At 34.1% G+C, this 24,066-nt stretch overlaps 1 protein-coding gene across 3 annotated transcripts in view; it reads left to right on the forward strand.

Moving 5' to 3' along the window:
* PCDH11X (protocadherin 11 X-linked) overlaps positions 1 to 24,066 on the forward strand; it is a 508,267-nt gene that overhangs the window by 80,055 nt on the left and 404,146 nt on the right. The window contains exon 5 of one of the 3 annotated variants that reach the window (XM_056360036.1): positions 6,225 to 7,171. The exons of the other annotated variants lie outside the window; for them this stretch is intronic. Within the exon in view, the coding sequence (XP_056216011.1) occupies positions 6,225 to 6,230 (6 nt within the window). The 3' untranslated portion in view covers positions 6,231 to 7,171. Of the gene's footprint in view, positions 1 to 6,224; positions 7,172 to 24,066 lie in introns of those variants that run through there. 3 annotated transcript variants of the gene reach the window in all.

Here is a 24,066-nt window from a genome sequence, read left to right on the forward strand (position 1 = left end):
TTTGAAAGTTCATGTTTGGTGGAGGCCTTGAAACGTAAACAATTTGAGATGTGTCAGTGTTAAGGGAGAAAAATAAAAGAAAATTACTCATGACTAAGGAAATTGAGCAGTGAGTTATTGCATCGATGGGTGTTACTGACTGCAGGTGGCAGTGTGGCACTTCCTGCATTACTGCAGTACCTGCTGCAGCTCTGAAAGGCAGAAGGGGGTTATGGTACTGTCCTCTGTAGTATTGTATGCTCAAGAACTGAAGTAATCTAGGCCAGGTGGAAAGCAATAAAGCTTTGCAGGATCTGATAAGTGGTTCTTAATATTAATGGAGTCTGGAATTGCAGCCTTCATTTGGGCATAGCTTTACTTCAAGGTCTCTCAAAAGCAGGCAAGGATTTTCCTCAGAGTTTCAGTGCCATTTCCAGACTAGAAGCATATTGGACTACTTAAATCTGGTGGAATGATATAGTCGACAGGCAAAGTTACGGGAAAGGTAGAAGCATCGGTATAATTGCTCTTGCTTATTTGCTGCTCTGCCTGATAAACCAGGTATTTATTAGCTTCTTACAAATTCAGTACAGCAAAGGAAATGTCTAAAGAATCCTCAGCTTAAAATTAAAAATAAATTGAGAACAAAAGTACCTTTTGTTCTTCAGGACACTACAGAAAGGCTTTAAGTCACTGCAAATTGAATCTAATGTCTGTACATGTTCTGGACAGTTTCATTATTAATAAAGCTTTGCTGTTTGTCTGTTTACTTCACAAATATCACAGTTTTCTGTGAAAATCGTTTTCTAGTTAAGTTTTAATAGCTCAAGGAATTAATAATTAAAGTAATAAATATAGCAGGAGAGTTTTTATATTATTGATAATATATTTTAATACTATTACTTGGGAACAAATCCTCAATATGACTAAGTCTGTTAGACTTTTTGCTCCAGCTGAGGTTTAACTTTTTTTTTTGGGGGGGGGCGGGGGGAGGGCTTTGTTTTATTACCACTACAGTGATACAAAACGTGCCTAAAGAAATCTGCTCATTCAAAGTAGTCACCATAGTTTTGAAAATTGCAGAATGGGTTGTTTATTTTATTCTGTTTTATTCCCCTTACCAACATAAAACTATGTAGTAGCCTATATCACTGGGCTTTATAAAACTTCCATCTTTTTCTGAAATGCCTGAACAGAAAACTTGAAGGCAAAAAAAGAAAATAATTTCTTATTTTAAGACCTAACAGCACTGAAAAATATATAGATTTTTGAGATTTGTGTGTTTTTATTAAGGGTATTTAAATGTGTTAATTTAAATCATGTATTAGAAAAGCTTCTTATGAATTTATTCATCTGTTTGAACTCTCATAACTCTGAGGAAGATGGTGCTGTTTTCAGCATTTCTGTAGGCCTGATCTAAGTGATTTTTTCAATTGAAATCTGGTATAATTCATCTGAGCCAAAAATGTTTTTCCATTGTCTGCTCAAATACATGTTTTCATGCAGTAATGCTGCTAACAAAGAAAGCAAGCTCATGACTCTTTAGGTTTTTACTAACATAGTTCTTCCATCCAGAGGGGCTTTTAAAGTCGAATGGAAAGCAGTTTTCTTCTGCAGAAGCTGGTTGGGGAAAAGAACATTTTCTTTTATCTGTACCTTAAAGGTCAATGACAGGGGCTTCCTATCCGGAAGAGCAGAATAGAACTGGGTTTATCTTAATACTCATTACCTAATATTAGCTTATCGTCATATAGCTGTACTTGAAATTATATTTTTGTGATGCACTGAATACATCAGAATGAGATTAATATTGCTATTTGTATTGATTTTGTTAAATCTACAGCTGTCCTTCTTTTAGGTATATTTTTTCTGTATGAAAGTGACCACATTGTTGGAGTAAGTGTAACTACTACCAGTGGCCCTTTACACTAATTTGGAAACAACATTTACCTTTAAACACATTAATTTACATTTTTATTACTTAAATAAAATATAATTAACTTAATGCTTTTATTTACATAAATTGGGCAAGAAACACTGTTAAGAGTTAAATCCTTTGTGTTGACTATGATCACAAAGGCAGAATTGTATTTCATGATAAGTAAAACCAAGCAAAATATTTCCTAAACCTCAATGGATCTTTTAAAATGTCAGTCTTACTCCAAATGTGGCTTTGTATGTTGTAGTCTGTATATTTTTATCTCCTGTGGGAATATAGAAGGTGACTCAGGACAGACTAATTTAGAGTTGTCACTGTTAGCTGGTAAAGAAATGTAACAAGCGAAAACAAGCTTCTGCCACAGTGCATCAGATGCTGTGCTGTCCCACCATCCTCCAGCCCTGGAGACCAACAGGATGTTTGTGGTTAGTGATGCATTTGTGTTGTGTGCTTCCTGAATTTTTGGAACACTGTAGGACAGCCTGAAGAATTGAAGGATAAGAAGTTCAGTTAAAAAGGGAGATATGTTAGATTGAAAAATGAAAATAAGTTGTTTAATTTGAGAACAGATATTTCACTTTATTAGTAACAATTACTGTAATGTGTCCCTTTTAGAAGCCAAAAGCTCTCTGAAGGAGACTAAAGAAGATTACATTCACTGTGAAGTTATCTCTTCAGTTTCTAATGGATGCCGATATTAATAGGCCACACATCTCAACTTAGTTTTTAGTTTTGTCCATGAAGACTTTCTGTGCTGATATTTATAATAATATTGAGTTAAAGCTAAAAATACATGTTTTCTTTTGAAGTTCTAAATTTTATGTGTGTCTGAATGGTATTGATTCGGGTCTTTAAAGAAAGGAAATTATGTCTTTCCTTTACTGCTAAATTTGTCTAAGTGACCTATAGAATGACAGAAAGTCGTAACAGTTGTACTCAGAAAGCATGCAATAGAAGATGGAAGGTTTTTCTACTAAAAACCCAAAATATCTCTTTAGTGGTCATGTGGGCAAATAAATACATCAATGCAGCAGCTGAAATTTTTGTAAAGAAGGAACTGGAGAGTCCTGAAGCAACTGAGGACACATTGAGTCATGAACTACAGGATGTTGTCAAGGGAAAAGTGTGGTCCTAATGTAATGTCCCCTAAGAGAGAGGTCAAGCTTCTGTTGTATGTGAGAAAGGGCAAAGGAGAGAGATATTAATATTATTTTGAAGTTACACAGTAGGAATGAATAAATACCTAGTGACAGTAGACCTTCAAAATAGCCTGCTTTCTGTTGAGATTTACTGGGGAGAATTCTTTTAAAGAAGTTCTACCAAGTTATAAATTGTGAAGGGACTTCTTATTCATAATGTTTTTCAAACTAGGATATTTGGAGGCTCATAAAATCAAACTGACTTACACTGTCATCAGATTGTCACTGTTCTGGTAGTTGTTGGCCTCCTAGGAAGATGCATTTGTTTGGTAGAAAAACATACAGCACATTGTAACTTTATTTGTCTGCAAGCTTTGTAAAAGCTCGAGGTCTTCTGACATTTACCTTAGCGAGGAGCAGACTATGTGAAGTGTTCCATACTGACACAAATTTTCTAATTCTTTTTGTGTTTGCGTTGGAATAATGAAAAGAATTGAGAGATTTTCCAGTCCAGTTTTCATGTAGTACATATCTTCAAAATCTGAAATCTTCACTTAAGTACTTTAAACAACATTCAAACAATTCAAATGCTTGTTTAGTTAGCAACCTGTCTGTGCAAAACATGCATCATTATGAAGTACCATGTGGCAGCGTGGTTCAAAGAAGATACTGCCACAATGGTTCATTAGAACTTCCTGTGGTTTCTTCTCCTTCTTGTCCTTTTATTTTAATTAATGCTAATTCAGACATTCTTTTAATCTGAAAACAGTATAAAGCATACTATAGGAATAGTAGAAATCATTGAAAATAAATACCCGGGCACTCAGAAGGGTCCTGTGACCTTTTGTATTGTCATTTTAAACTTTAACTTAAGAACAAGGCTTTTCTGACTTTGAGTTATTGAAGAAGTGTGAGTGTTCATGAAAGCAGCACCTCTTCCACTGATAGAAGGTGCAATCATGGTCTGCATCTATGATTGCATGCTGTTTGGTGGTTCTCCCTGCTTCACAGTGGGCTGTGGTCTATATGTTAGTTTAGCTCCACTGCTAGTACACTATACCATGTTTGGGAAGTTGAGTGAGTGAACAGGTATGCAGATGGATTTTTCTCATATTTACTAACACAATTGCTCATGAGTTGATTTCAGTTGCATGGATTCTATCATCTGTGAACATACCTGTACATATAAACAGAAATTTCAGATGACACAGTGATCTCTGCTGAACTTGTTTTTTAGAAACTGATTAGAGGTAGACATTATATTCCTTACCAAAATGTGAATGGGAAATAGACCTCATTTAAAATACATTACGTTTTGAGGCTCTACGGTCTCGATTCTATGATTCTGTTAGTGACTGCTTAGACCTGCTTACAGTTACGGTATGTTTGGTTTTCTGTTTCTGATTAAAAATGTGGTAAAATGTTATTACAACTTCCTACTCAGTGAGAACAATGTGCTTAGTATGAATTGAAAGAATATTTTACTGTTACTGAAACTAATAGCTCTGAAAACTCACCTGTTAAGTAAATCTTTAGCTGCAGGATTTATTGTTTTGTTTAATAATAGTGAGACTAGTGTGTTTAATCTAGTATGTTGTAAACATCAGTAGGCACTGTTGATGCTTCTGGTATGTAAAAGGGTATAGAGGTGACATTGGTACTTTGCATTGACAGATACAGGGTTGTTTACACTTAAAGAACATTTTTTTCTAAATATCAGCTAAACAGCTATTGGTGTAAGCCCTTTCTAAAATCCATTGTAAAATTGGTTAGTGGGATTCTAAATATTCTTGTTATTTTCTCTTAATTTTCTGGCTGGTAATTTTGCTGGTAGATCTGATATGCTGCCATGTATATACAGTTAAGAAAAAAAACCTGAAATTGCATCTGGAGAAAACATTTCTAACTGAAGGCTAAGTGTACATCTGTGACTTGGAAGTTAGTGAGCAGTTACTTAAATGTGCAGTAATGGTGGTCAAGAAAATGCTTTTTCTCTGTGGAACACTTTGAAGAAAAACTTCAGAATTGTTCTTTTTATGTATTCACAGGGAAAGCATGGGGGAAGTTATTAGGAAAGTGCTCCCCTTGCCTCATTGTAGAAGACAAAAACGGAGCAAATGGGAAGAAAAGAAAAAAGAGAGTATATGTGAGGAAAAATTTGAAAGATTTTGAATACCACATTTAGATTAAAAACCAATTCAGAGAAAAAAAACAACCCAACAAAACGGTGCCCGCCCCTCTTAAAAAGTAGTTGACTGGGTTTGTACCGAAGTTGGTAGATGAAGTTCTGGCATTAATAACTAGGTGATTTTTATGCAAGCTAGAATGATGCCCAACTCTCTCTCCAATAGCAGTATATCTTGGGGTCATAGCAGCAAAACTTTCCCTGAACATTAAGTGCATTTCACTTTAAATTTTACAGTGGGATAACTGAAAAGTTTACGGTCTTCTCCTTGTGACCCACCTTTGTTTTTTTTTAAAATTAGCATTGCCAACAATGAAGTCTGATTTCACCGCGGTTTAATTTTCACACATCTATCTTTTCCTATTTTCTCCCAGAAGGTATTGCACTCAATAAGCTGCAGTTGATAGCAATTTCCTAACCAGTGAGTGGCTAGTGTCTTGGTGACTGTGGTACTGATAGTGCTTTCTTTCCTTTTAAATAATTGATTGGAATTTCTGTGAATTTTTAGGACTCTTAATTCTGATAAATATAGATTAAAGATGCAAAACACATCTTCAAATAAAATATTTTATGCTGTTAGGAATGATGCTCTTGAATGAAGTCTGTTAAAACCATTTAGAACATGTTCTAGGTAGTACGGTAGCCTTCTGATAGGTATAATCTTGCAATAGCACTTGGGGTTTCAAGCTGATAAAGAAAAAAAAGTAAGAAACCTAGAATAACATACATAGAAACCATTTCTTTGGCTCCTGTTTCAGTACTTTTGCTATGTGTATATAGATGTGTGCAGATCTTTGCATGTGTATAGAAACCTGAAAACACACACACATCAGAAACAGTTGATTACTCTAGAACTGCTGTAGTTCAGTACGTCTCAAACCATACAGTAATTGACATGGTAGAAATTTGGAAACAAACTTTACAGTATATGGGGAAAATATGCAGGAAAGGGCTTTTCTCATGCTGTTTCTCTGTTTGCCAGCTCTGAACGTCATCGCATCTGATGTTATATACTGAAGTCGTACGTGTACACAATGATGTTAAGCCAGCAAACATGAAAACAAGGAAATAGCACGAGAAAGCCCTTTGTCCTGTCTCTGATTGCCGAAGAAATTTATCGTCTGATCTCCAGAGGGGTTTGGAAGTGACGATGAACTGTTCAAGCTGCCCTACTGAAAGGTATCAAGGGCAAGAATTTTTTAAAAAGAAAAGACAAAGAAATTTTAGTACATTGTGCTATAGTGTTCTATAACGTAGTTTTGCTAAGAAAAAAGTAATGTGACCCATCCTTCTTCACAGTTGGTGATCATGGTAAATCTATTTTGCTTGTAATCATCTTCTTGTCCCAGATTTTTTTTCTTATTTATTTTAGTTGAAAGAATTAGGATTTTTTTTTTTTATAAATATATTAAAAGGGAGCAATAAATTTTATTCATACATTAAAAAGAGAATGTAAAGTTCTTTATACTCCCTGCATTTAAAAGAAAAACAAATAAATTGTCACTTATAGCACCATTATACGTGTTAAGAAATAAGTGTTATTTATATCTATTCCGTAATATTTTTAATGATGATATTGCTGCCATGGATCATAAATAGAATTGAGCAAATCATTGCTTTCTTATTTTATAGACACAATAGTAGTAGTGAAAAATGAGTACTTCCTGCTTTCTTATCCACAACACTTTGTAATAAGTGATCACCTTTTAAAGTAACTGAAAAGTATTCACTTTTAAAAATAAAATAAAATTTAATTTGCGTTTTGCTTGCTGAAGTCTAGGTAATATCTGTATTACAGGTGCCATACATTTCACCTTTTGAGGTACTTATTGTAATTTTTAAAAAAATAAAAGTCATAAATCCAGTAGCTTTGCTTTCAGTGTGATAGACTAGGAAATTACTTACCTAATTTTTCACTGTTAGCCAACGCATAGGGAAAAAAATGGCCAACTGTTGGTTTTTTGGTTTTTTTTTTTCCCCAGATTATTTTGCTGTGGTTAACTTTTTTTAAAACTATTGGTTTTTTACATTATATTTCATTATTTAGCATGGCTGATTTAAAAAGATAAAATTTTAGTATCATCGCTTTGTTTGCAGGTTGGTTACAAGTTCTTGTATATTGCCTCACATTTTAGGGAGTAATGCTTAATATGTATCATCTACAATATTAGAATTTCATATGCAATGTAAAATCTCTTAGGAAGCAAAGGAGTATAAAGAACCCTGTTTTCTGCACTTATATGAAGACATGTATATTAGTTTGCTAGAATAAAATGAAATACAGACACTGCTTTTAACTGGGATGTATACAGTATATATAACTTTCTTTTAAAGAAAAAGTTATTAATGATTCATGAATTAGACTTCAACATGGAATTCTTACACATTACTGTATGTTTGATGTAAAGATATTTATAGACCTGTACTTAATAATCAAGTTGCCTCAGTTCTTGGACTGCAGAATGTCTACCATAACTGTTGCCTATAGTTTGCTCCACATTTGCTATCTGGCTCTTTTAAAAATGTGTATTTGGCTATTTGATCTGTAAAATAAATTCTATTAATAATGAAGTATGCATTGTAATTTAGCATATTGTATTGCATAATTATAGCTATGACTGTTACAGAAGATTTTTAATTTCTGATAATGAAATAATTTTCTTGGGAGGAAGTTTATGTATCTGTAAGACAGTTTTGCTATTCCTGTTTATCATACCCTTGCAGCATTTATGCTTCAAACTACAACCCTAACACTGTCAGTGATTAGACATACAGTAATGATATCGATTCACTCAGTGCACCAATTCAACCAGTTGCTTTGGGTTGACAGTTCATTCCAAACATAGTGAGGAATTTATTCAAGTACTATTGTTTAGTGTAGCAAAGATTGGCCCTGCCAGTTGCTGTTACAATTGTTTGCTTAGGTGCTTTGTAGGTGGGTAATGGCAAACATTCAAAGGTACTTGTTAAGAGTAATCACCCTTTGGTCTGGCAGTTGTTTGTCAGGAAGATGATAGGATTTCACAGGATTTCTGTTTTTTCTTTTTTTTTTTTTTTTTTTTTTAATGATTCCTCGGATTTCTGTTCTTACATAATTAGGTTGGATTTCCTTGATGAGAAAACTCCTATGCATAATATTAATGCTTCATTAAGAAAAACACCAAATAATTTCAATGTTTACATGGAAACTATCTTTTTTTATTTTTTTTTTCCTTAATCAAGGCGTACTGAGTTGAGATACTGGACAAGGTTAATCTAAACTCAAGCATGTAACTTCCTTACCTCAAATAAACATAGTTGCCCTCAGTTTTTCTTGTGGTAGTGAAAAGGCATAGATATACTATAGCAGGTTATTTTGGTTTTAGGACTCCATGCCCTCTAGAGGTGCCTACTTTCTTACACTTGAGTATGAAGAGAACCTTTGATGAGTACCTTTCTAGTTCAGATGTGCCGCTTATGTGGTTGCAGAGAAAAGTATTTTTCATGAGACTCCTAGTTCTTTTGCTTTTAACCTAGCTGAAGGTCTACCTTTTTCCTAGTATTTCACTGATAATGTAATTCTAGTCTATCAATAAATAAACCTAAAAGAATCTAGGGTGATTTTAAACTTTGAAGAAGTTACATGCATGAAATAAAAGGTGCATCAAATGGCTTGATTATTGGTCCAAATCAGTAACCTCTCTCTTATAGTTCTCTCATGAGTCAGCACAGCCAAATAAGATAACTCTCCAAATGCACTAAGGGAGAAGCCAGAAAATTCTGAAGTGGTTCGGTTTTATGTGTTTTCTGTTTTGATTTTTGTTTTCTTTTTAAAAAATGATACTTAGTTGTAATTCTTTTATAGACTGGCATAAGATTGTTCAGAGAGCTCATTTCCTTCTGATGGTTAAATGGGTTCATGAAAGCTTAATATGTGCTGACCAAATAGGTATGTGTGCTGAATATAAATTTCTACACTTTTCAGTGATATGAATGCTAAATGAAGGCCAGTCAAAAATATCTGTATTTAGTTTTGGTTTGATTTTTTTTAATATAAAATCAGTATTAATATCCTGAGTCAAAGCTAGGAGTTCATGTGTCAAAACCGACTCTCAAATATTTTCATGTACAGAAGTACTGTTTTCTGACTACATTGAAGTCAGAGTTCACTAAAAGTAAAAATCACTGAGTTGACCAAATGCTGCTTTTGAAGTTGAAAACTCATGACATTTTCTTTGGAAATATCAGTCAAACTTCATAAGTTATTTTATTGTACTTTAGACGAAATTATTATTGCTCACTATCATGTCAGTAATTTTCTCAAGAGATTCTTCCTTTTATCTGATGCACATTGCCACCCCTGTCACCAGTGCAGGCAGGTCTGTGTCTGTAAAGTCCTAGAGTTCAGTTTTGGTTAGTTACATTGCTGCATGTAGCTCAGCAAAAAGAATAGTTCTTTATTTGTTGCCAGTTTTACAGAGTAAATTAATGGCATTGCTGCTTTTAGCTTTACAATGCCAGCAGCCAAAGATGGCTCTCAGATTTGCTTTTCTGCATCCTGTGTCATGGTGTCAAGGCCTGGATTTCATATGGATGTGGGTCTACCAAAGCTCAATGGCACTCGATCTTAAACGTGCCCTGATATCGAGTGAGTCACTCCAGGGAAGAGCTATGGCACACAATCTGCAGTTTGCGTGAAAGCTGCCTATCATATCAGAAAATGTATTGGACTTTGGACGACTTAAATACTTCTGAATTTGAGTGGAGGCCTGCTGAAGGGCAGTAGAGTACTGTCAGGAACAAAGCTGGTTTGTGATGTCAATGGAATTATTTTTTTAACATAAACTGTAATGCTGCAGGGTTTTTTTTGTTACACATTTTCAGTGATTTCTCATTTTACCATAACACAGATATTTATGGTATATCCTGGTCTTAGGTATTATTTGTAAAATCTTTTAAACAAATATTTTTAATATATATTTTTGATTTCATATTGAATTACTGAGCACTGTTTCTTTTATGTCTTATGTATCTATTTCTAAAATAAATTTTGTTTGGAGATTATATTTGTATACATTCTGGAGAAGCACTGTTTTTAAGTATACCTCTGGTCTGCTTAATGCATGCACACCATCAAATCTATACCTATGCTGATACTTCTTAGAGTGATTAGGAGCTATAATTATTAAAGTAACTTTACTACAAATAAAATACCATAAAGCTTATGAGTAATCTATCTGAAGAAATATGTTCCTTTCAAAACCTTATACTCCTTAGCAGTACTTTTCTTTTGTCTACATTTTCTTCAAAGAAGTCTGGTCTAAGCAGGAATTCTGAGCTGCACATCTAACAATGTTTACATGTATGTGTGAGTTTATACAGTATTTAAAGCCAGAGAGAGAGATAGATAGTGCTCTTAGATATATATAGAGAGATATCTGTGTTTGTAAAGAAAAAGCATGAGGATGTATATATACATTTATCACATACTCAATTAGCAAAGTTTATAGGCAGTATATATTACATAGAACACAGCTGTAGGTATGTGCCTGTCTCGGTACCCAGTGTGTCTTGCTATGAAAGATAGCCAAGCTCTAAGTTTTCACTTTATCACATTATTTTGAGATTTGGAAAGGTTGGTCTTCCCTTTTGAGAATGTACTGGCTTCTCACTATATTAGAAAGTGACTGTTGATAACACGAAGGTTAGGATACAATATTTTAAGTACAGTTTTGAATTTCAGTTCTTTTTCTTTCACTATTTCACTTTTCCTCATGCCCATACTGTCTCCCACTGTTCTAAAATACTAATTTGTTTCTATTGCATAGACTCATTCTCTTAAATGTTGCTACTGAAAATGTCATGAAAATGACATTTCTGTATTTCCTCCAAATTATGAGCCTCTGCTTATTTCATAAATAGACACATGTAAATCAAATTCAGTTATTTACATTCATACAGATGGATATTAAGTGTATTATATGGAATATTTCAGGGGTGCTACTGACATTCTGCAATCTTTTAAATAGGTTATATTCCATTGTATTTATTCTGTTTCTCGTCTCTATGGAAGGTGTTCATTAAATTAAATCACTTATTTCCAATAAAAACTGAATGATGATATCAAAGATACGAGGTTTGATTTCCCATCACTAAATTACAGCTAAAAATTATGAGCTGAATTTCAGTCTGTTCTGTCAGCCTAATTTTCATCCTTTCTCTGCTAAGAGATGATGGTTATGACTGTCAGATGGAAGAACTGCCCTCTGCTTATGTTCTCTGCTTTCTTCTGGGCTGTGATGTTGTTTGACTTTGTTCTTGATGTGATCACTGCAGTATGACATGAAATTTGAATCTGAGACATTTCCTCAAAAGAATTTCCTCCTTTTTATTGTCTAGGCAGTACAAAAACCTTCCCTTTTATCTGTGTGCATCAATAGCAAACAAGTTGCAGGCATATAGACACACTGACACTAATACAGATCTGAAAGACTCCAGTCATAGACTTTCCCAAACAAAAATACTTTTTCTAGATCCATATCTAAACCATCTACGGGCAGATAATGTCTTTCCTTGTTCCTCTCTTCTATGAAAAATAAAAACAATGGGACAAATTCTGGTCTTAGCCAGACAATAGTGCACATGTGTTTCAGATAAGCAAATGACCCACAGACAAAAGTATTTCAAACAGGTGAATGGAATTCGGAACCTCCTTTCCTTTGAAGTTCTAGACTATTTGGATAATTGGAAATACTCAGGAAAACACATGCCTCGCATGACTTAGACATATTTTATTTGGATAAGCAATTCAGGAAAGAAAAAAATCCTTATTCTAACTCTCTGATGGTTATTTTGTATTAAATGTCAGTATGAATATTTTAAATTTCAAAATATAAATTAATTAAAATTAAATACAAAATAATAGCTCAATACTTTCTGATAGAAGTGAGACTCATAAAATAGCTTCCTATAAAACAAGTTTAAATCTGAATAATTTGTTGTTTTTAGACAATTATGTTATTATGTGGTGTTCCAAAGTTTCCATCTATTTGGGGGCGCACCATTGATGGAGTTCTACTAAAAGATCTGATGTTAAGAGGACATTTTGGCTTATATACATATGGTATAGTGGTTTTCTTTTTTGAGGTATGAACTCTCAAATTATTATTTTCAAATCTGTTGGTGGATAGGGTGATTTGTGTGATCTTAATTGCTAAGATACAGGAAAGCTCCTTGAAGTATTTGAAAGAAAGGAGTACAACAGTAGTATTCATTCTTGCCCCCCAGTTAAATGGAAAATATGTGCTTCAGCTACTCAGTGATGTTTATCTTATGTCATTATCTATCGACCAGAGTTACCAGGGTCTGCATAGACAAGGTCATAATCATGTGCAGAAACTAGGTGGTTTTAGGATAGAAAGGGATGAGAGGAAAGAAGGTTTTGTTAATGTATAATTTTTATTGTAGTGAAATAGCTCTATGAAAAAATCTGAAGTGCCACATTAGAAATCTTTGTGGATGTAGTTCTGAGTCACATTCTGACAAGCTTTCTTAAATGGACTGCTGTGGATTTATTATTATGAGTAAAAGTAGCAGAATGTTGCCTACTAACTTTGAATGTATGGGAACACATGGATGTGTGTTCATATCTGAGCTGAAAAGTCTGATTCATATTGGCTTTATCGTAATTGTAAGGTATCTTATTTATATTGTTGACTGACTTTTATTGAGTGTTAGAAATTCTTTTCCTCCCTTTGAAAACTAATAGATTTTCAACTGGAAGTGAAAAGGAAATGCAACTTAGACTTGAAAAGCATATGGTAGAATTTTCTTCGCTCTTTTAACTGGAGGAAACTATTTAAATTCTTAAGGATGGTACAGCAAGTTTACTGTATGATACACCTTTTTTTCCATTTTTAAACTTACCTGAGGTAAAATTATCGGTTTTGTATAAATATAAACTGTCTTCTAGCTTTGTTGCATTTTTTTCCTTGAAATATATTTAAAAAATAAAACAAGCAGGTACTTTTGCTTGCAAATATCCAGTTATTACAATTATGTAAACGTATAGGTACAGATATTTAGAATTATACACTGTGAAAACAGAAGCATTTTCACCTTCTACTTTCTGTTTTCAAAAGCATGAGGTTTAGGTGGGGGGTTTACCAAGACACTATCTGATGCAAGCCTACCACTGAATCACAGCAAAGCTGGGAAAGTGCTTTTCTATTTTGACTAAGTGTATTTGTAAACAAAACTTCAAGAAGGGAGGAAAACATTGGATTATGTTCTCAAGCTTAGCAGAAAGGAGGCAGTAACTTCTACAGCCTGCTGAGATGTTGATTGCTATTGATTTCAAAGTTAGAAGCCAAAACCACTACGATTTATAGAAGAAATATTTCTCCCAAATCCTGTTAACCTCAGAACTCAGTAAGAGCTGCAACTAAGAGCTGCTGCCACTTGTAAAGGTATGCCTGGTATTACTATTATTAGCAGCAGTGATCAGCATTGTTGTATTTGCTGTTCTGCAGTGCATGCTGAGTCAGCTTGGTCTATAATATATTTTTTTAACTAAATGGGAACAATGGATTTACTGAAAACCTACAAGAAAATCCTTTTTTCCTCCCTTAAAATAGCGGTAAGCTGCTCTTCCAAATACAGATATCTAGTACTTTTCAGAAGTACGTCCCATTAGACACATCGGTGTAATATAATAGCTTCTGTTTGATTCTTTATTCTTCACGCTAAGTATTTACCTTTTAAACTCTTATTTTATACATGATAGGGCTGTAGAAGCTTATAAATAGATATAAATGCAAAAAGAATGTAATTTCCTAATACTTTTTTAAATTCTTATTTTCTCTGTAAAGGGAGTATTGTAAGATATTTCTTGCTGTTCAGTAGCATGCCTGAATGCATTCTTGAATGGCCTGAATTAGATTCTTACTTTAATCTAGAAAAATGACATTGTGACTAATTAAAAAACATGGATAAACAGATTGTTCCATGTATAAGTAAACACCAATCATCAAACCTACTCATTCTGAAAACATTGGGCTTTGATGATTCCTTCAAACTTACTAACTGAAAGTTAATAACTTCTAAGTATGTAATGAATACATTTTAAGAAAGTAGTAATGTTCTTTGGCTGTTACATGGACAAAGTTGTGAAGTAATACCTGATAAGTGATCTTTGCTGATTCGATTCCCTTTCTTCATCAGAATTATTGTAGGACCATGTCTGTGTATTATTCCTTTGGCCAGGTTCCTAACTTATGTCATATCCTGTTCATCAAATACTATTTTTGTTCTCTCATGGCTTAAAAAAATACTTGTGTGGTGTAACACCATGAGATTCTTGCTTTCTGGTCTCTAATATACAGTTTAGGATTGTCTTGTGTATGTTTTCCTATTTTTATATTAATATTTTGAAACTATGGTGGGGTTTTTTTGTGTAACAATCCAGACATATGTAAGTTTTTGCACTTGGTGTTGTCTCAGCTTGATATTTGACAAAAGCACTGTAATAATAACCAAAGGAATTAATATCAGATATGTCTCCTTTGACAGTATGTTATAACCGTTTGGGATATGTTGGTGGGTTATGGAATATACATCTATTCGTTATATCAGAGTTCCTGAAGATTGAAGATCATGGAATCATTGAACAGATCAGGTTCAGAGGGACCTGTGGAAGTTACCTAGTCCAGTCACAGTGCTTAAAATTAAGTTAATTTATATCAGTTTGCTCTGGACCTTTTTTCAGTCTACTTGTAAGTATCTTTAAGGGTGAAGATTCCAAAACCTTTCTGAATCACTAGTTCCTATTTGACTACCCCATAGTGAGAAGTTTTTCCATGCCTTAATTGGAATTTCAGTTGTGTTCAGTTTCTATTGAAAGAGCATGAATGTACTTTACAGACTGATACAAAGAACTTGAGTACCAGCAAAACTTTTTTCTGCAGTCTTAGACAAAATCCAGCAAAGCCTGTTTTGAACAGAAGTCATTAAAGCAGATCAGAGTCATTCAGTTTCTTTTGGTCATATCTCTTTGCTTCTTTGAAAATGTGTGCATTGTGTCCTAGACAGCATGTATGCTCAGTCGTACTTGGAGTGACTGTGTTGTGAGCTCCCAAACAAGAAGCTGGTTCCCTGGCTTTGCAGTTGAAAAGGTCATGGTGAGATAAAGTGAAAATTTTCAGTCAGCTTTCGTGAGCCCCTTGCATGGGTGGTCTGTTTTTATTCATTCATGCTTTCCTATCTTGAAAATCGCTTTATTTTTGAATGAGAAAACTGCTTCACATGATGAAGCTGCAGGATAAATTCTTTTCTTGCTCAGTCTTACTTGACTGTCTTCCTCTTCACTTCTAGATATTGAACAGTCTTCAGCTGTCTCATCATGCTTCACCAAACATGTCCTTGTATTTTTCAGTCTTTGTGTCTTTGGCATTCTTTGTGTTTTAATGCATAAGTAGTTGCATCATCACACTGTTTCTTCTGTGTTTTTTCATATTACGCAAATATAGAATCTATGAATATTCACACCAATGAAATTCAAAGTCATGCTTAAAACCAAGCGTATTTGTGAGAATTTAACTCTGCCATGTCTTTGCCATGTCAATACTTTCAAGAAAGTACTTTTTTTTTCTATTCAGCCTATTTCTGGGATCCTCTCGGAAATCTCTGAGATTAATCCATTCCTGTGTCAGTAGAAATGTTTAATATTTCTGGATCCTCAAGTATATGTTGCTGTCTCAGTGGAAATCAGAATCTTAATTGTTTTTATAGAGCCACTGTTTATATGCATAAATATCCAAATGAATTGAATTTACTTACAGGTGTAAATATTTAAAATATATATATTTGTATGCGTTTTCAGGGTAAAGCCCAAATGAACACCATTTTCTGTGTACTTGTATGGCTCATCAACTTTTGTATTTGTCTTTGTTTTATATATATGTTGAGAGTTTTCATGTGGGTTCCATCTGGTTGTGCTAGTAAAAACACTGGTAAGTTGACACAGTTGTGATTGTTTCACTCACATAGTAATAAGGGAATTAAACCTTTTCAGAAACTTGCCATGAAGGCTGGATATTAAAAGCAGATAGAAACAACAGAATAGTTCTGTCAATAGCAATTAAAAAAAGATGATGTAATTGGAGGGAAAAAATATTCTTTTGATGGTTTTGTGTACCAGATATACAATGGTGCGATTATGAGTTCACTTCTAGCTACCAAGCATCATTTATTAGTTACAGTATTTTGGCTTTGAAACACTGAACATGGATAAGACAGCGCGTGCTCAGTTGTGTAAGGGTTCCAACATCTGTCCTGACAATCCTCTTACAAAGTCTTTTTGGAATTAAGGAATGGCAACATGAGTTCTGAAATGGATATGAAAGAAACAGAGTAAATGGGGTGTGTGGGGGTAGGGGGATTGGAAGAGAATATTTCATTATTTCATTGCCCCTTTTTAACACATTAACTGCTTGAACTGTTTGTTTTTATGATTCCAGATGGTAGCAAGATGCATATAAATGAATAAAATGAAATAGAACAAATCAAATGCTTGGCTGCAGTTCAAGAGCAGCTAAGGCTAAGCTTTATTAAATTCACATGAGGATATGATAACTGTGGAATTTCACAGAATGAACTGCAATAATCTTACTCGTGAAGAACATCATTCTTCTTGAGATAGGAGAATCTAAAATTTTATCATGGAAAAAAACAAAGCCCCTTTTGGAGCTTTATTTTCAGAGGGCATTCAGGACATTCACTACTTGACTGAAATCTGTACCTGTACCACAAACAAAAATCAATATGCACAATCCATTTTTACACATCAAAAGTTTTAAGTGTTTGTTCTTTCTCAGCCGCAAAGTAGAGAATACTTCAAAGAAATTTAGTATGTTCTATGTTAAAACTCTTCAGTGTGTCATATAAAGTCCCTTTAGTAACAAGTATATTTATATTTTAAAAGGGGGGGGAGGAAGTATTACATTTTAAAGTATATTAGATAGGAAAAAAATATGAATCTGTCTAAACCAAATATTTTTTATGTTTTTTTTCAGGATATAATTCACATTGGTGATGCCTTTTTTGTGACTGTAGATCATTTTTTATGCTTCTACAGTTGAATGGCTGTCTCTAACTCTGATTTTCAGGCATCCCTTTCGTCACTTAGTGAAATTAACTGTAAGCAAAATATGTTTCTTTTTAATATGCTATTTTTCTCTTACTTCTTATTGAAACTCCAAAACTACTGTTCAGAATTTCTGAGGAAAGAGTAAGATGTTTTCCTCAAAAACCTTGAAATATATTTCCTGCCAATACTTAAAGGATCTATTTTGTTAAATTTTCCATTTAAATGTAATTAAACTTCATTCATAAAAACTGCATTCATAAACTACATCCCTGTATCTGAAATGAAGGAAAGAGAAAATGCTAAAACTCAGGGCTAAATGATTGTGAGCACCCAAATATATTGGGGAGTTGGTCAGAGAAAAGCAAGGGAAGGAATAAATCCAAAGCTGGTTTTATATTCTGTTTATATTTTCTTGGCTATATTAGTCCCTGTGCGACACCTTCTATACCAGATAAAAAGAAGGTTGTTACATGGGTGGAGATGCATGAATGGAGAAATCTGCACAGCACTTTGTAGTATCTGGAGGTTCTCAGAAGAGGTTTTCTTCAGCAGACAGCTAAGATTATGTAGGGGGCTTTTTATCAATAGAATGTGTAGCCTAGTCCAATATTGACTTAGTTTCTAGCTGTATATTTGTAAGATATTTACACTCTGTAATGGCTTACTGTTTTTCCCACTTACCTGTGTAGAAAAGTGAAGTAAATAAGCAACAGTGTGGATCTCTGAAACTATATCCCATGAAGAGAGAATTGTCACAACCAGAATTTAGTCTTTTCAGTAGAAGATTCAAGATGCAAAAGTGCAAAATCCATAAAAAAGAGAAAATGAGTCAGCTGTTCACCTTGTAAGAAATATACTATCAGTGTGACTCAGTTAACTGCAAGGCTTTCTCATAAATGAAATGAAAACTCTATAGGTGAAACATGCACAAGGAAAATGTGCAGGCAAAATTGCTCCTAGGTATGCTGTCCACTGGATAGCGACAGTCTACTATGATTATGGAACTTTACAGGGTTTACTAAATTTCATAGTCATAGGTAGAGAAATTAAGTAACAGGTGACATAATTTTTCATGTCGTGCGGATTCTGGTATTTAAACATAAGTGATTGCTCCTGTAAAGTAATTTACTCCCTCTCAATGGAGTTACTACATGGGTCAGGAGAAGAGGTGAAATGACATTCCATTTAAGGAAAACTTCAGAACCATAGGAAAGGATATAGTTCTTGATTGCAATATGTCTTATATAAGTTTGATATGTAAATATTTGTAAGCATTGAGATAGCCTAAAAGGTAGCTCTGATATAACTTGAAAAGTTGCAAATTTAAACTTCTCCCCCCTGGCTTTTCTTTGGGATTTTTTTGTACTACTTTGAGGGTTTTTCCCAAGTACAGAATATGTTATACAGTAGCCTACAATGTATTTTTTTTTCTTTTTACTGGACACTATACATGTTTTTTTATGTCTTTATTATACATTATATGTGTTTATACATATGTTATTTTTGAGCAATATGAAAACTGAAAGCATAGTTTGCAATAATACAGGGAAATATTGTAGTAAATCAATTATATATTTTTCAGTAAGTGCAACTGATTGACATTTATCCCTTCTGTAACAGGCAAAAAAGGTGTTGAAAGAGCATGGGTAACTTTTATAGGAACTGATGAATCATTACTTTCCAAACATTAGGTAACATTAGACTGGATGTCACATCAAAATAAAATAAAGAACAGTAGAAGGCAACTGCTGATTTAGTGTTTTGATAAAATTCCTTGTAGTTGGTTTGGGTAATCTCAAACATGTCAGTTTAGCTTTAGTGGGCTGAATAACTTGTTCGCTGATGTCCCCTTTGAAAATGAAGTGAAAGACAGAATCTGGGTGCTTGATAAACGTCAGAGCCAGAAATGAAGAACTTACTTGAAGGCTACCAACACTTGTTCCTAAAAACAGTAGTCCAGTGGTCTGTATAAAATATGATGGCCTGAAAAGTCTGACATATGTCATAACAGATAGATGACCTTTTTTCCTTGTGAATCCAGCCCAAATAGAATCTCAGATTTAATCAGAAGTGGTTTTCCTTTCCCAATGTCAATCAAACCTTTTCTATTGATAATCTGAAAAAAATAGGGTTGAGAATACAGTCTGCTATTGTATAATTAAGATAAAAAGATTCTGCCAAGATTTGATAACATTTGAGATGCAGAGGCTGTCACAGGAACATAATGAATATCAAATATCTCTGCAAAAAGGACTTTTTATGAAGATAAAATCCCGATGAAAAATGCCACTTATTCTTTATTTTCCATCAGGCAGGTTTAAAGACTGCAAGTCAAGAATGTAGATCTATATTTAATGGAAGTATTTAGTTTAGTACTCTGTGTGCTGAAATGAGAACCTTTAATTCCGTTGGTTCTCATCTGATCCAAAAAACAGAATTTCATTCTTCTTTCTTACTCAAATACAGAATATTCTATTAATCAGAATTTATCAATGGATGTCACAACCTTATGGGTACATCTGTATAACCTGTTACTCCAAAGGAGTCCTGTAGTCTTTGGAGTGGTTTCAATGTAACTCTTCTGTGAATTATTTCCAGAGGAAATAGTATCTGACTAGTCACTTTTAATGTATACACCTCAGAAGTACTAGGTTCCGTGAGTGAAGAAATCAGATGTGGTACAATGAACCAGAAGTTCCAATATGGTAATTTTGTATAATATTCATGACATTATTTTTTTTAAGATAGAAGAGGGTTATTACTCTGTTGTTAATTGTTTAATTGATTTCTGTTTTATTTCTGGTTTTATCTGGCAGTACAACACATCTCATCTGACTTCAAGTGTATTATTTAGGACAGGGAGTGAGGAGCTGGAACTCCTCTACTGGTTCCACTACTGGTCAAAAAAATGTGATGTGATTGGAATTCACAAGCGAATGTGTTGTAATCTTCCACAGGGGTTGTGGAAGGTTGTCTTACACTGTTTCCATTCCATGACTTTTGTGTGGATATAGGCTTAGTATAATTTTCTTGGTAATTTTTTTTAACTTAGCCATACCATGGCTGGAGATTGGCAGAAAAAGATAAAAGGTCAGAAAAGCCTAATAGCAATTTTGTTCTTGGGAGATCCATCTTAAATGGTTAGAACTGGATCAACCAATAATGTTAAATTACAGAGACAAGTGGAAACTGCAAAACCTTACAAGTAAGCCCTGCACTAGCTGTAACCAGAAGATAGTGAGAAGGAAAGGTGAATCAATAGGACATACTGTAATAGCTATTTGAGATGATATCCAAAAACAGGTGGGTAGAAATGGAACACCCCTTCTTTACTAAGTGACAGAGAAGATGAAAGAAAATTTAATTTCATATTCCTGCCATTTGGAGTGTCATTGAGGATGAATGGAGTTTTCTTTAATGAGAGAGTGTTAATTCATGACTGCATTGGTTGTACACCATGGTGTTTATGTAAAGTACATGGACCATATCCAGGTGTAGGTATGATCTCACTGTGGCAATGATCATACTGAATCCCTTACGCTGTTACAAGTGAACATTTAGTACCTATTTTGGTAGGAGAAATGTTGAAAAGTGGAGAGGTAATGTTTTACTTTTCTTTTTACTATCTTGGAGTTACCTAAATCTCTTTTGCAAATTTAGAACAGATTGGCTGACATACTGGATTAGTAAATTTGTTATATCAGGCCTAGGTACTTGCCTCTCAGTGGGCTGAAGCACAAGCTTGGGGAGGGAGAAGAAGCAGAGCACATACAGCATTGTTACTCACTTTGCATTGTGTGGAACTTGATGTTGAAGACAGACACCAGAATCTGATAGTGATTTCTTCCAAGTGATAACAGTTTCTGTTTTAGGTGACTGTAAAGGATTATTATTATTATTATTATTATTATTATTATTATTATGATGATGATGATGATGATGATGATGATGTTGATGATGAAGGATTTAAGTTGGAATGATTTTATTCTGTAGGAGGTGAAGAAAGAGAGACACACAGAGAAATCATTGCTATAACTGTCTGAAATACCTCGTATAAGCTGCAATGAGTCACGCTGTAACTATCTTGCCTTGATGTATTGTAGGAGGAATCTATATGAACAGTTAGCTTTTAGATAGCTAAAGCTGAGTAAGATATTTTAGAAAACTAATACAAAAATAATTTTAAAAACTAGGGCTCACAAAGCTGAGAACATTTTGAAGCTGTGATCTTTAGTATTATAAGCCTATATACTTTCAGTTGGAAAGAGCTGAGGTAATTACATGATAATGCAGAGAGGAGTTTTCAAAATGAGTAGAAGTATTGTACTCCAATCAAACGTTTTCACCTCCGTTGACTAATGTTAGGGTGCTTATTCCACCTAGTTAGAAGTTACTTGAAATATTAGTAAATTTTACTGTGTAAAGAGTAAACACGGATATTTTCCCCTATTTTTATAGAATAAAACTTCATATGCAATGTTATGATGATATTTCTTACCTTTGAAGTAATTTCTCTCATGACATCATTTTTGTGTGTTTCCACCCTTCTGATTCACCTCCACTCTTTGCTGTAAGCTGATAAAGGTTCAAGTGCATTCATTCCGCTTGTTTATCTGGGCGTACAATTTATTACCAGTATACTTACAGAGAAAAAAAAGAACAAGGGTTTTGGAGAACATGTGGTATATCGGCACATGCCTTAATATTGCCAGCAGACAATCTGCAGTGGATCCTGGTGCATTCCAGTAATCCACAAACCATGCCCGAGGAGAAAACGAGAAATGTTGTCTTCAGGCAGTGTGGATAGTGTAATCACTTTCTTGTTTGCAAAGTTCACGGGTGTCAACATGCATGTTTTTGTTTCCTTTGATAGTGTGTAACCTTTGGAGAAAACGGCACTCACTTTGCATTGTGACAGTAGTCAGTATTGAGCTTGGTCAATGAAGCATTGGTCAGTTTAGCAAGTCTCTTTGGCAACACATCATTACAAGATAAAGTTCATGCCATGTTGTGAGAGAAGTCAGTATTGTCTTGAGCCCTGTTCCTATACTGCTACTTTGTAACTTGCAGCAAAACATTTTGGGAGAAGCAGTGCCTTAGAGAATTTGTTTTCAGAAAGCACTGGATAATTATGCCATGTAAGCACTACTGTCAAAGCCTACATTGAGTTAATGGTTTTAAAGGCTTCATGCTCTTTTTGGATTATGCCACCAGAACTGCTTTTGAAAAAACTAGATTAAGAATGATAATTTATCACTATAATAATTTAGGGATGGGATGTAAATTGAGAACGCTGTATTAATCAGTTGCCTATTTCCTCTTCCCAGAAACCTTTGAAACACTGAGCAGCACAGTTACATCTTTATGTGAAAGTGTAGGAGCAGAAGCTGGAAGTAGGCTGATAGGAAGATGGGAAGTGGACACTTTGAGGGGGAGAATTTTATCCAAATTAAATCTAGAATCCCCTAAAATGTCACAAGAAATTTTTTGAAGCAGAAGAAACTTGTTGCATTGCATACCTTTTGGTAAAATCCAGGAATTTTGATGTGTGTTTAACAGGTTTTACTTTATCCTTCCTTTGGAAGGAGTACCTTGTAGGGTGGAAAGAACCTTATGATGTGGGGAAAACTGAAATTAAACTCCACTGTAATACAATTCTGCCTTTTATCAAAATAGTCTATTGCTCTTTTACTGTTGCTGAAGATAGATATCCCAAATCTCATAAACTTCCATCCCATCTGATATTAATTAACACATTTATCATGATGTCCAGAAGGATTTCCGAGTCTAACTAGAATTTGACAACTGAACTGTATTTTCAGCGTAAGTGCAGCTCCTGTCATGTCAGGATTTACATGTGTTAGAGTGATACTGTAAAGCTACTCTTACACTATAAATGTTTTCAGACTGGAGAGGTTTCAAACCTGAACCTTTCCAAGTAGTCCAGATACTCACATATGAGATTTAAGGAGTAGAAAAATGAAGCAAAATGCAAACTTTATTTTAAACTAGTTTCTATTAAGGTAATTTGACAAAAAAAATTACTTCTGATGTCTACCTTTTGGTAAACCTTAAAAAAGGACTTCTGTTGTTGCTGTTCATTATTTGGCTAATTTTTATTTCTTCAAGACCACATCTTGAATTTATTTTAATGGAAAATCAAAGCTACAGTTATTTGATGCTTCATCTCATTTGTTTTCTTCTAGTTTGGAGAAATAATCCATAGCTTTGGAGAAAGCTTTTTTTGTATGCTTAAATAATAATGAAGTAGAATGATATTCTACAAAGACATTTTTGTGATACTATGCATCATATTGCATATTTTTTCACAGCTTTGTGCTGTAGGAATACTACAAGGAGATGAAACTTCAAGAGAAAAAGGCCTATGAAATGAGAAGAAACAGTATCAGGGCATAAGGTGTCTTGCTAACCTTTAAAAATGCAATGCAGTCCCACAATTTTCTTCATTCAGAAGCAATCTGCAGCTCTTTAACAGCAAACCAATGAGTTGAGTTCTCACTCACTTTGATGTACGAGTTGAAATTTAATATAAAAATAGGAAAGATCTTTTAGAAAATGGTATTAATGAAGGTTCATTTTTATTATCTCCACTTTTCTTTCATTATCGGAGCATTGCAGGGATATGTCTTTTTCACCCAGTGCCCTTCTGTAGATTTTTTTTTTCTTCATATACCTTGAA

Source organism: Falco biarmicus, chromosome 14, assembly GCF_023638135.1.
Source record: "Falco biarmicus isolate bFalBia1 chromosome 14, bFalBia1.pri, whole genome shotgun sequence".
Classification (NCBI taxonomy): domain Eukaryota; kingdom Metazoa; phylum Chordata; class Aves; order Falconiformes; family Falconidae; genus Falco; species Falco biarmicus.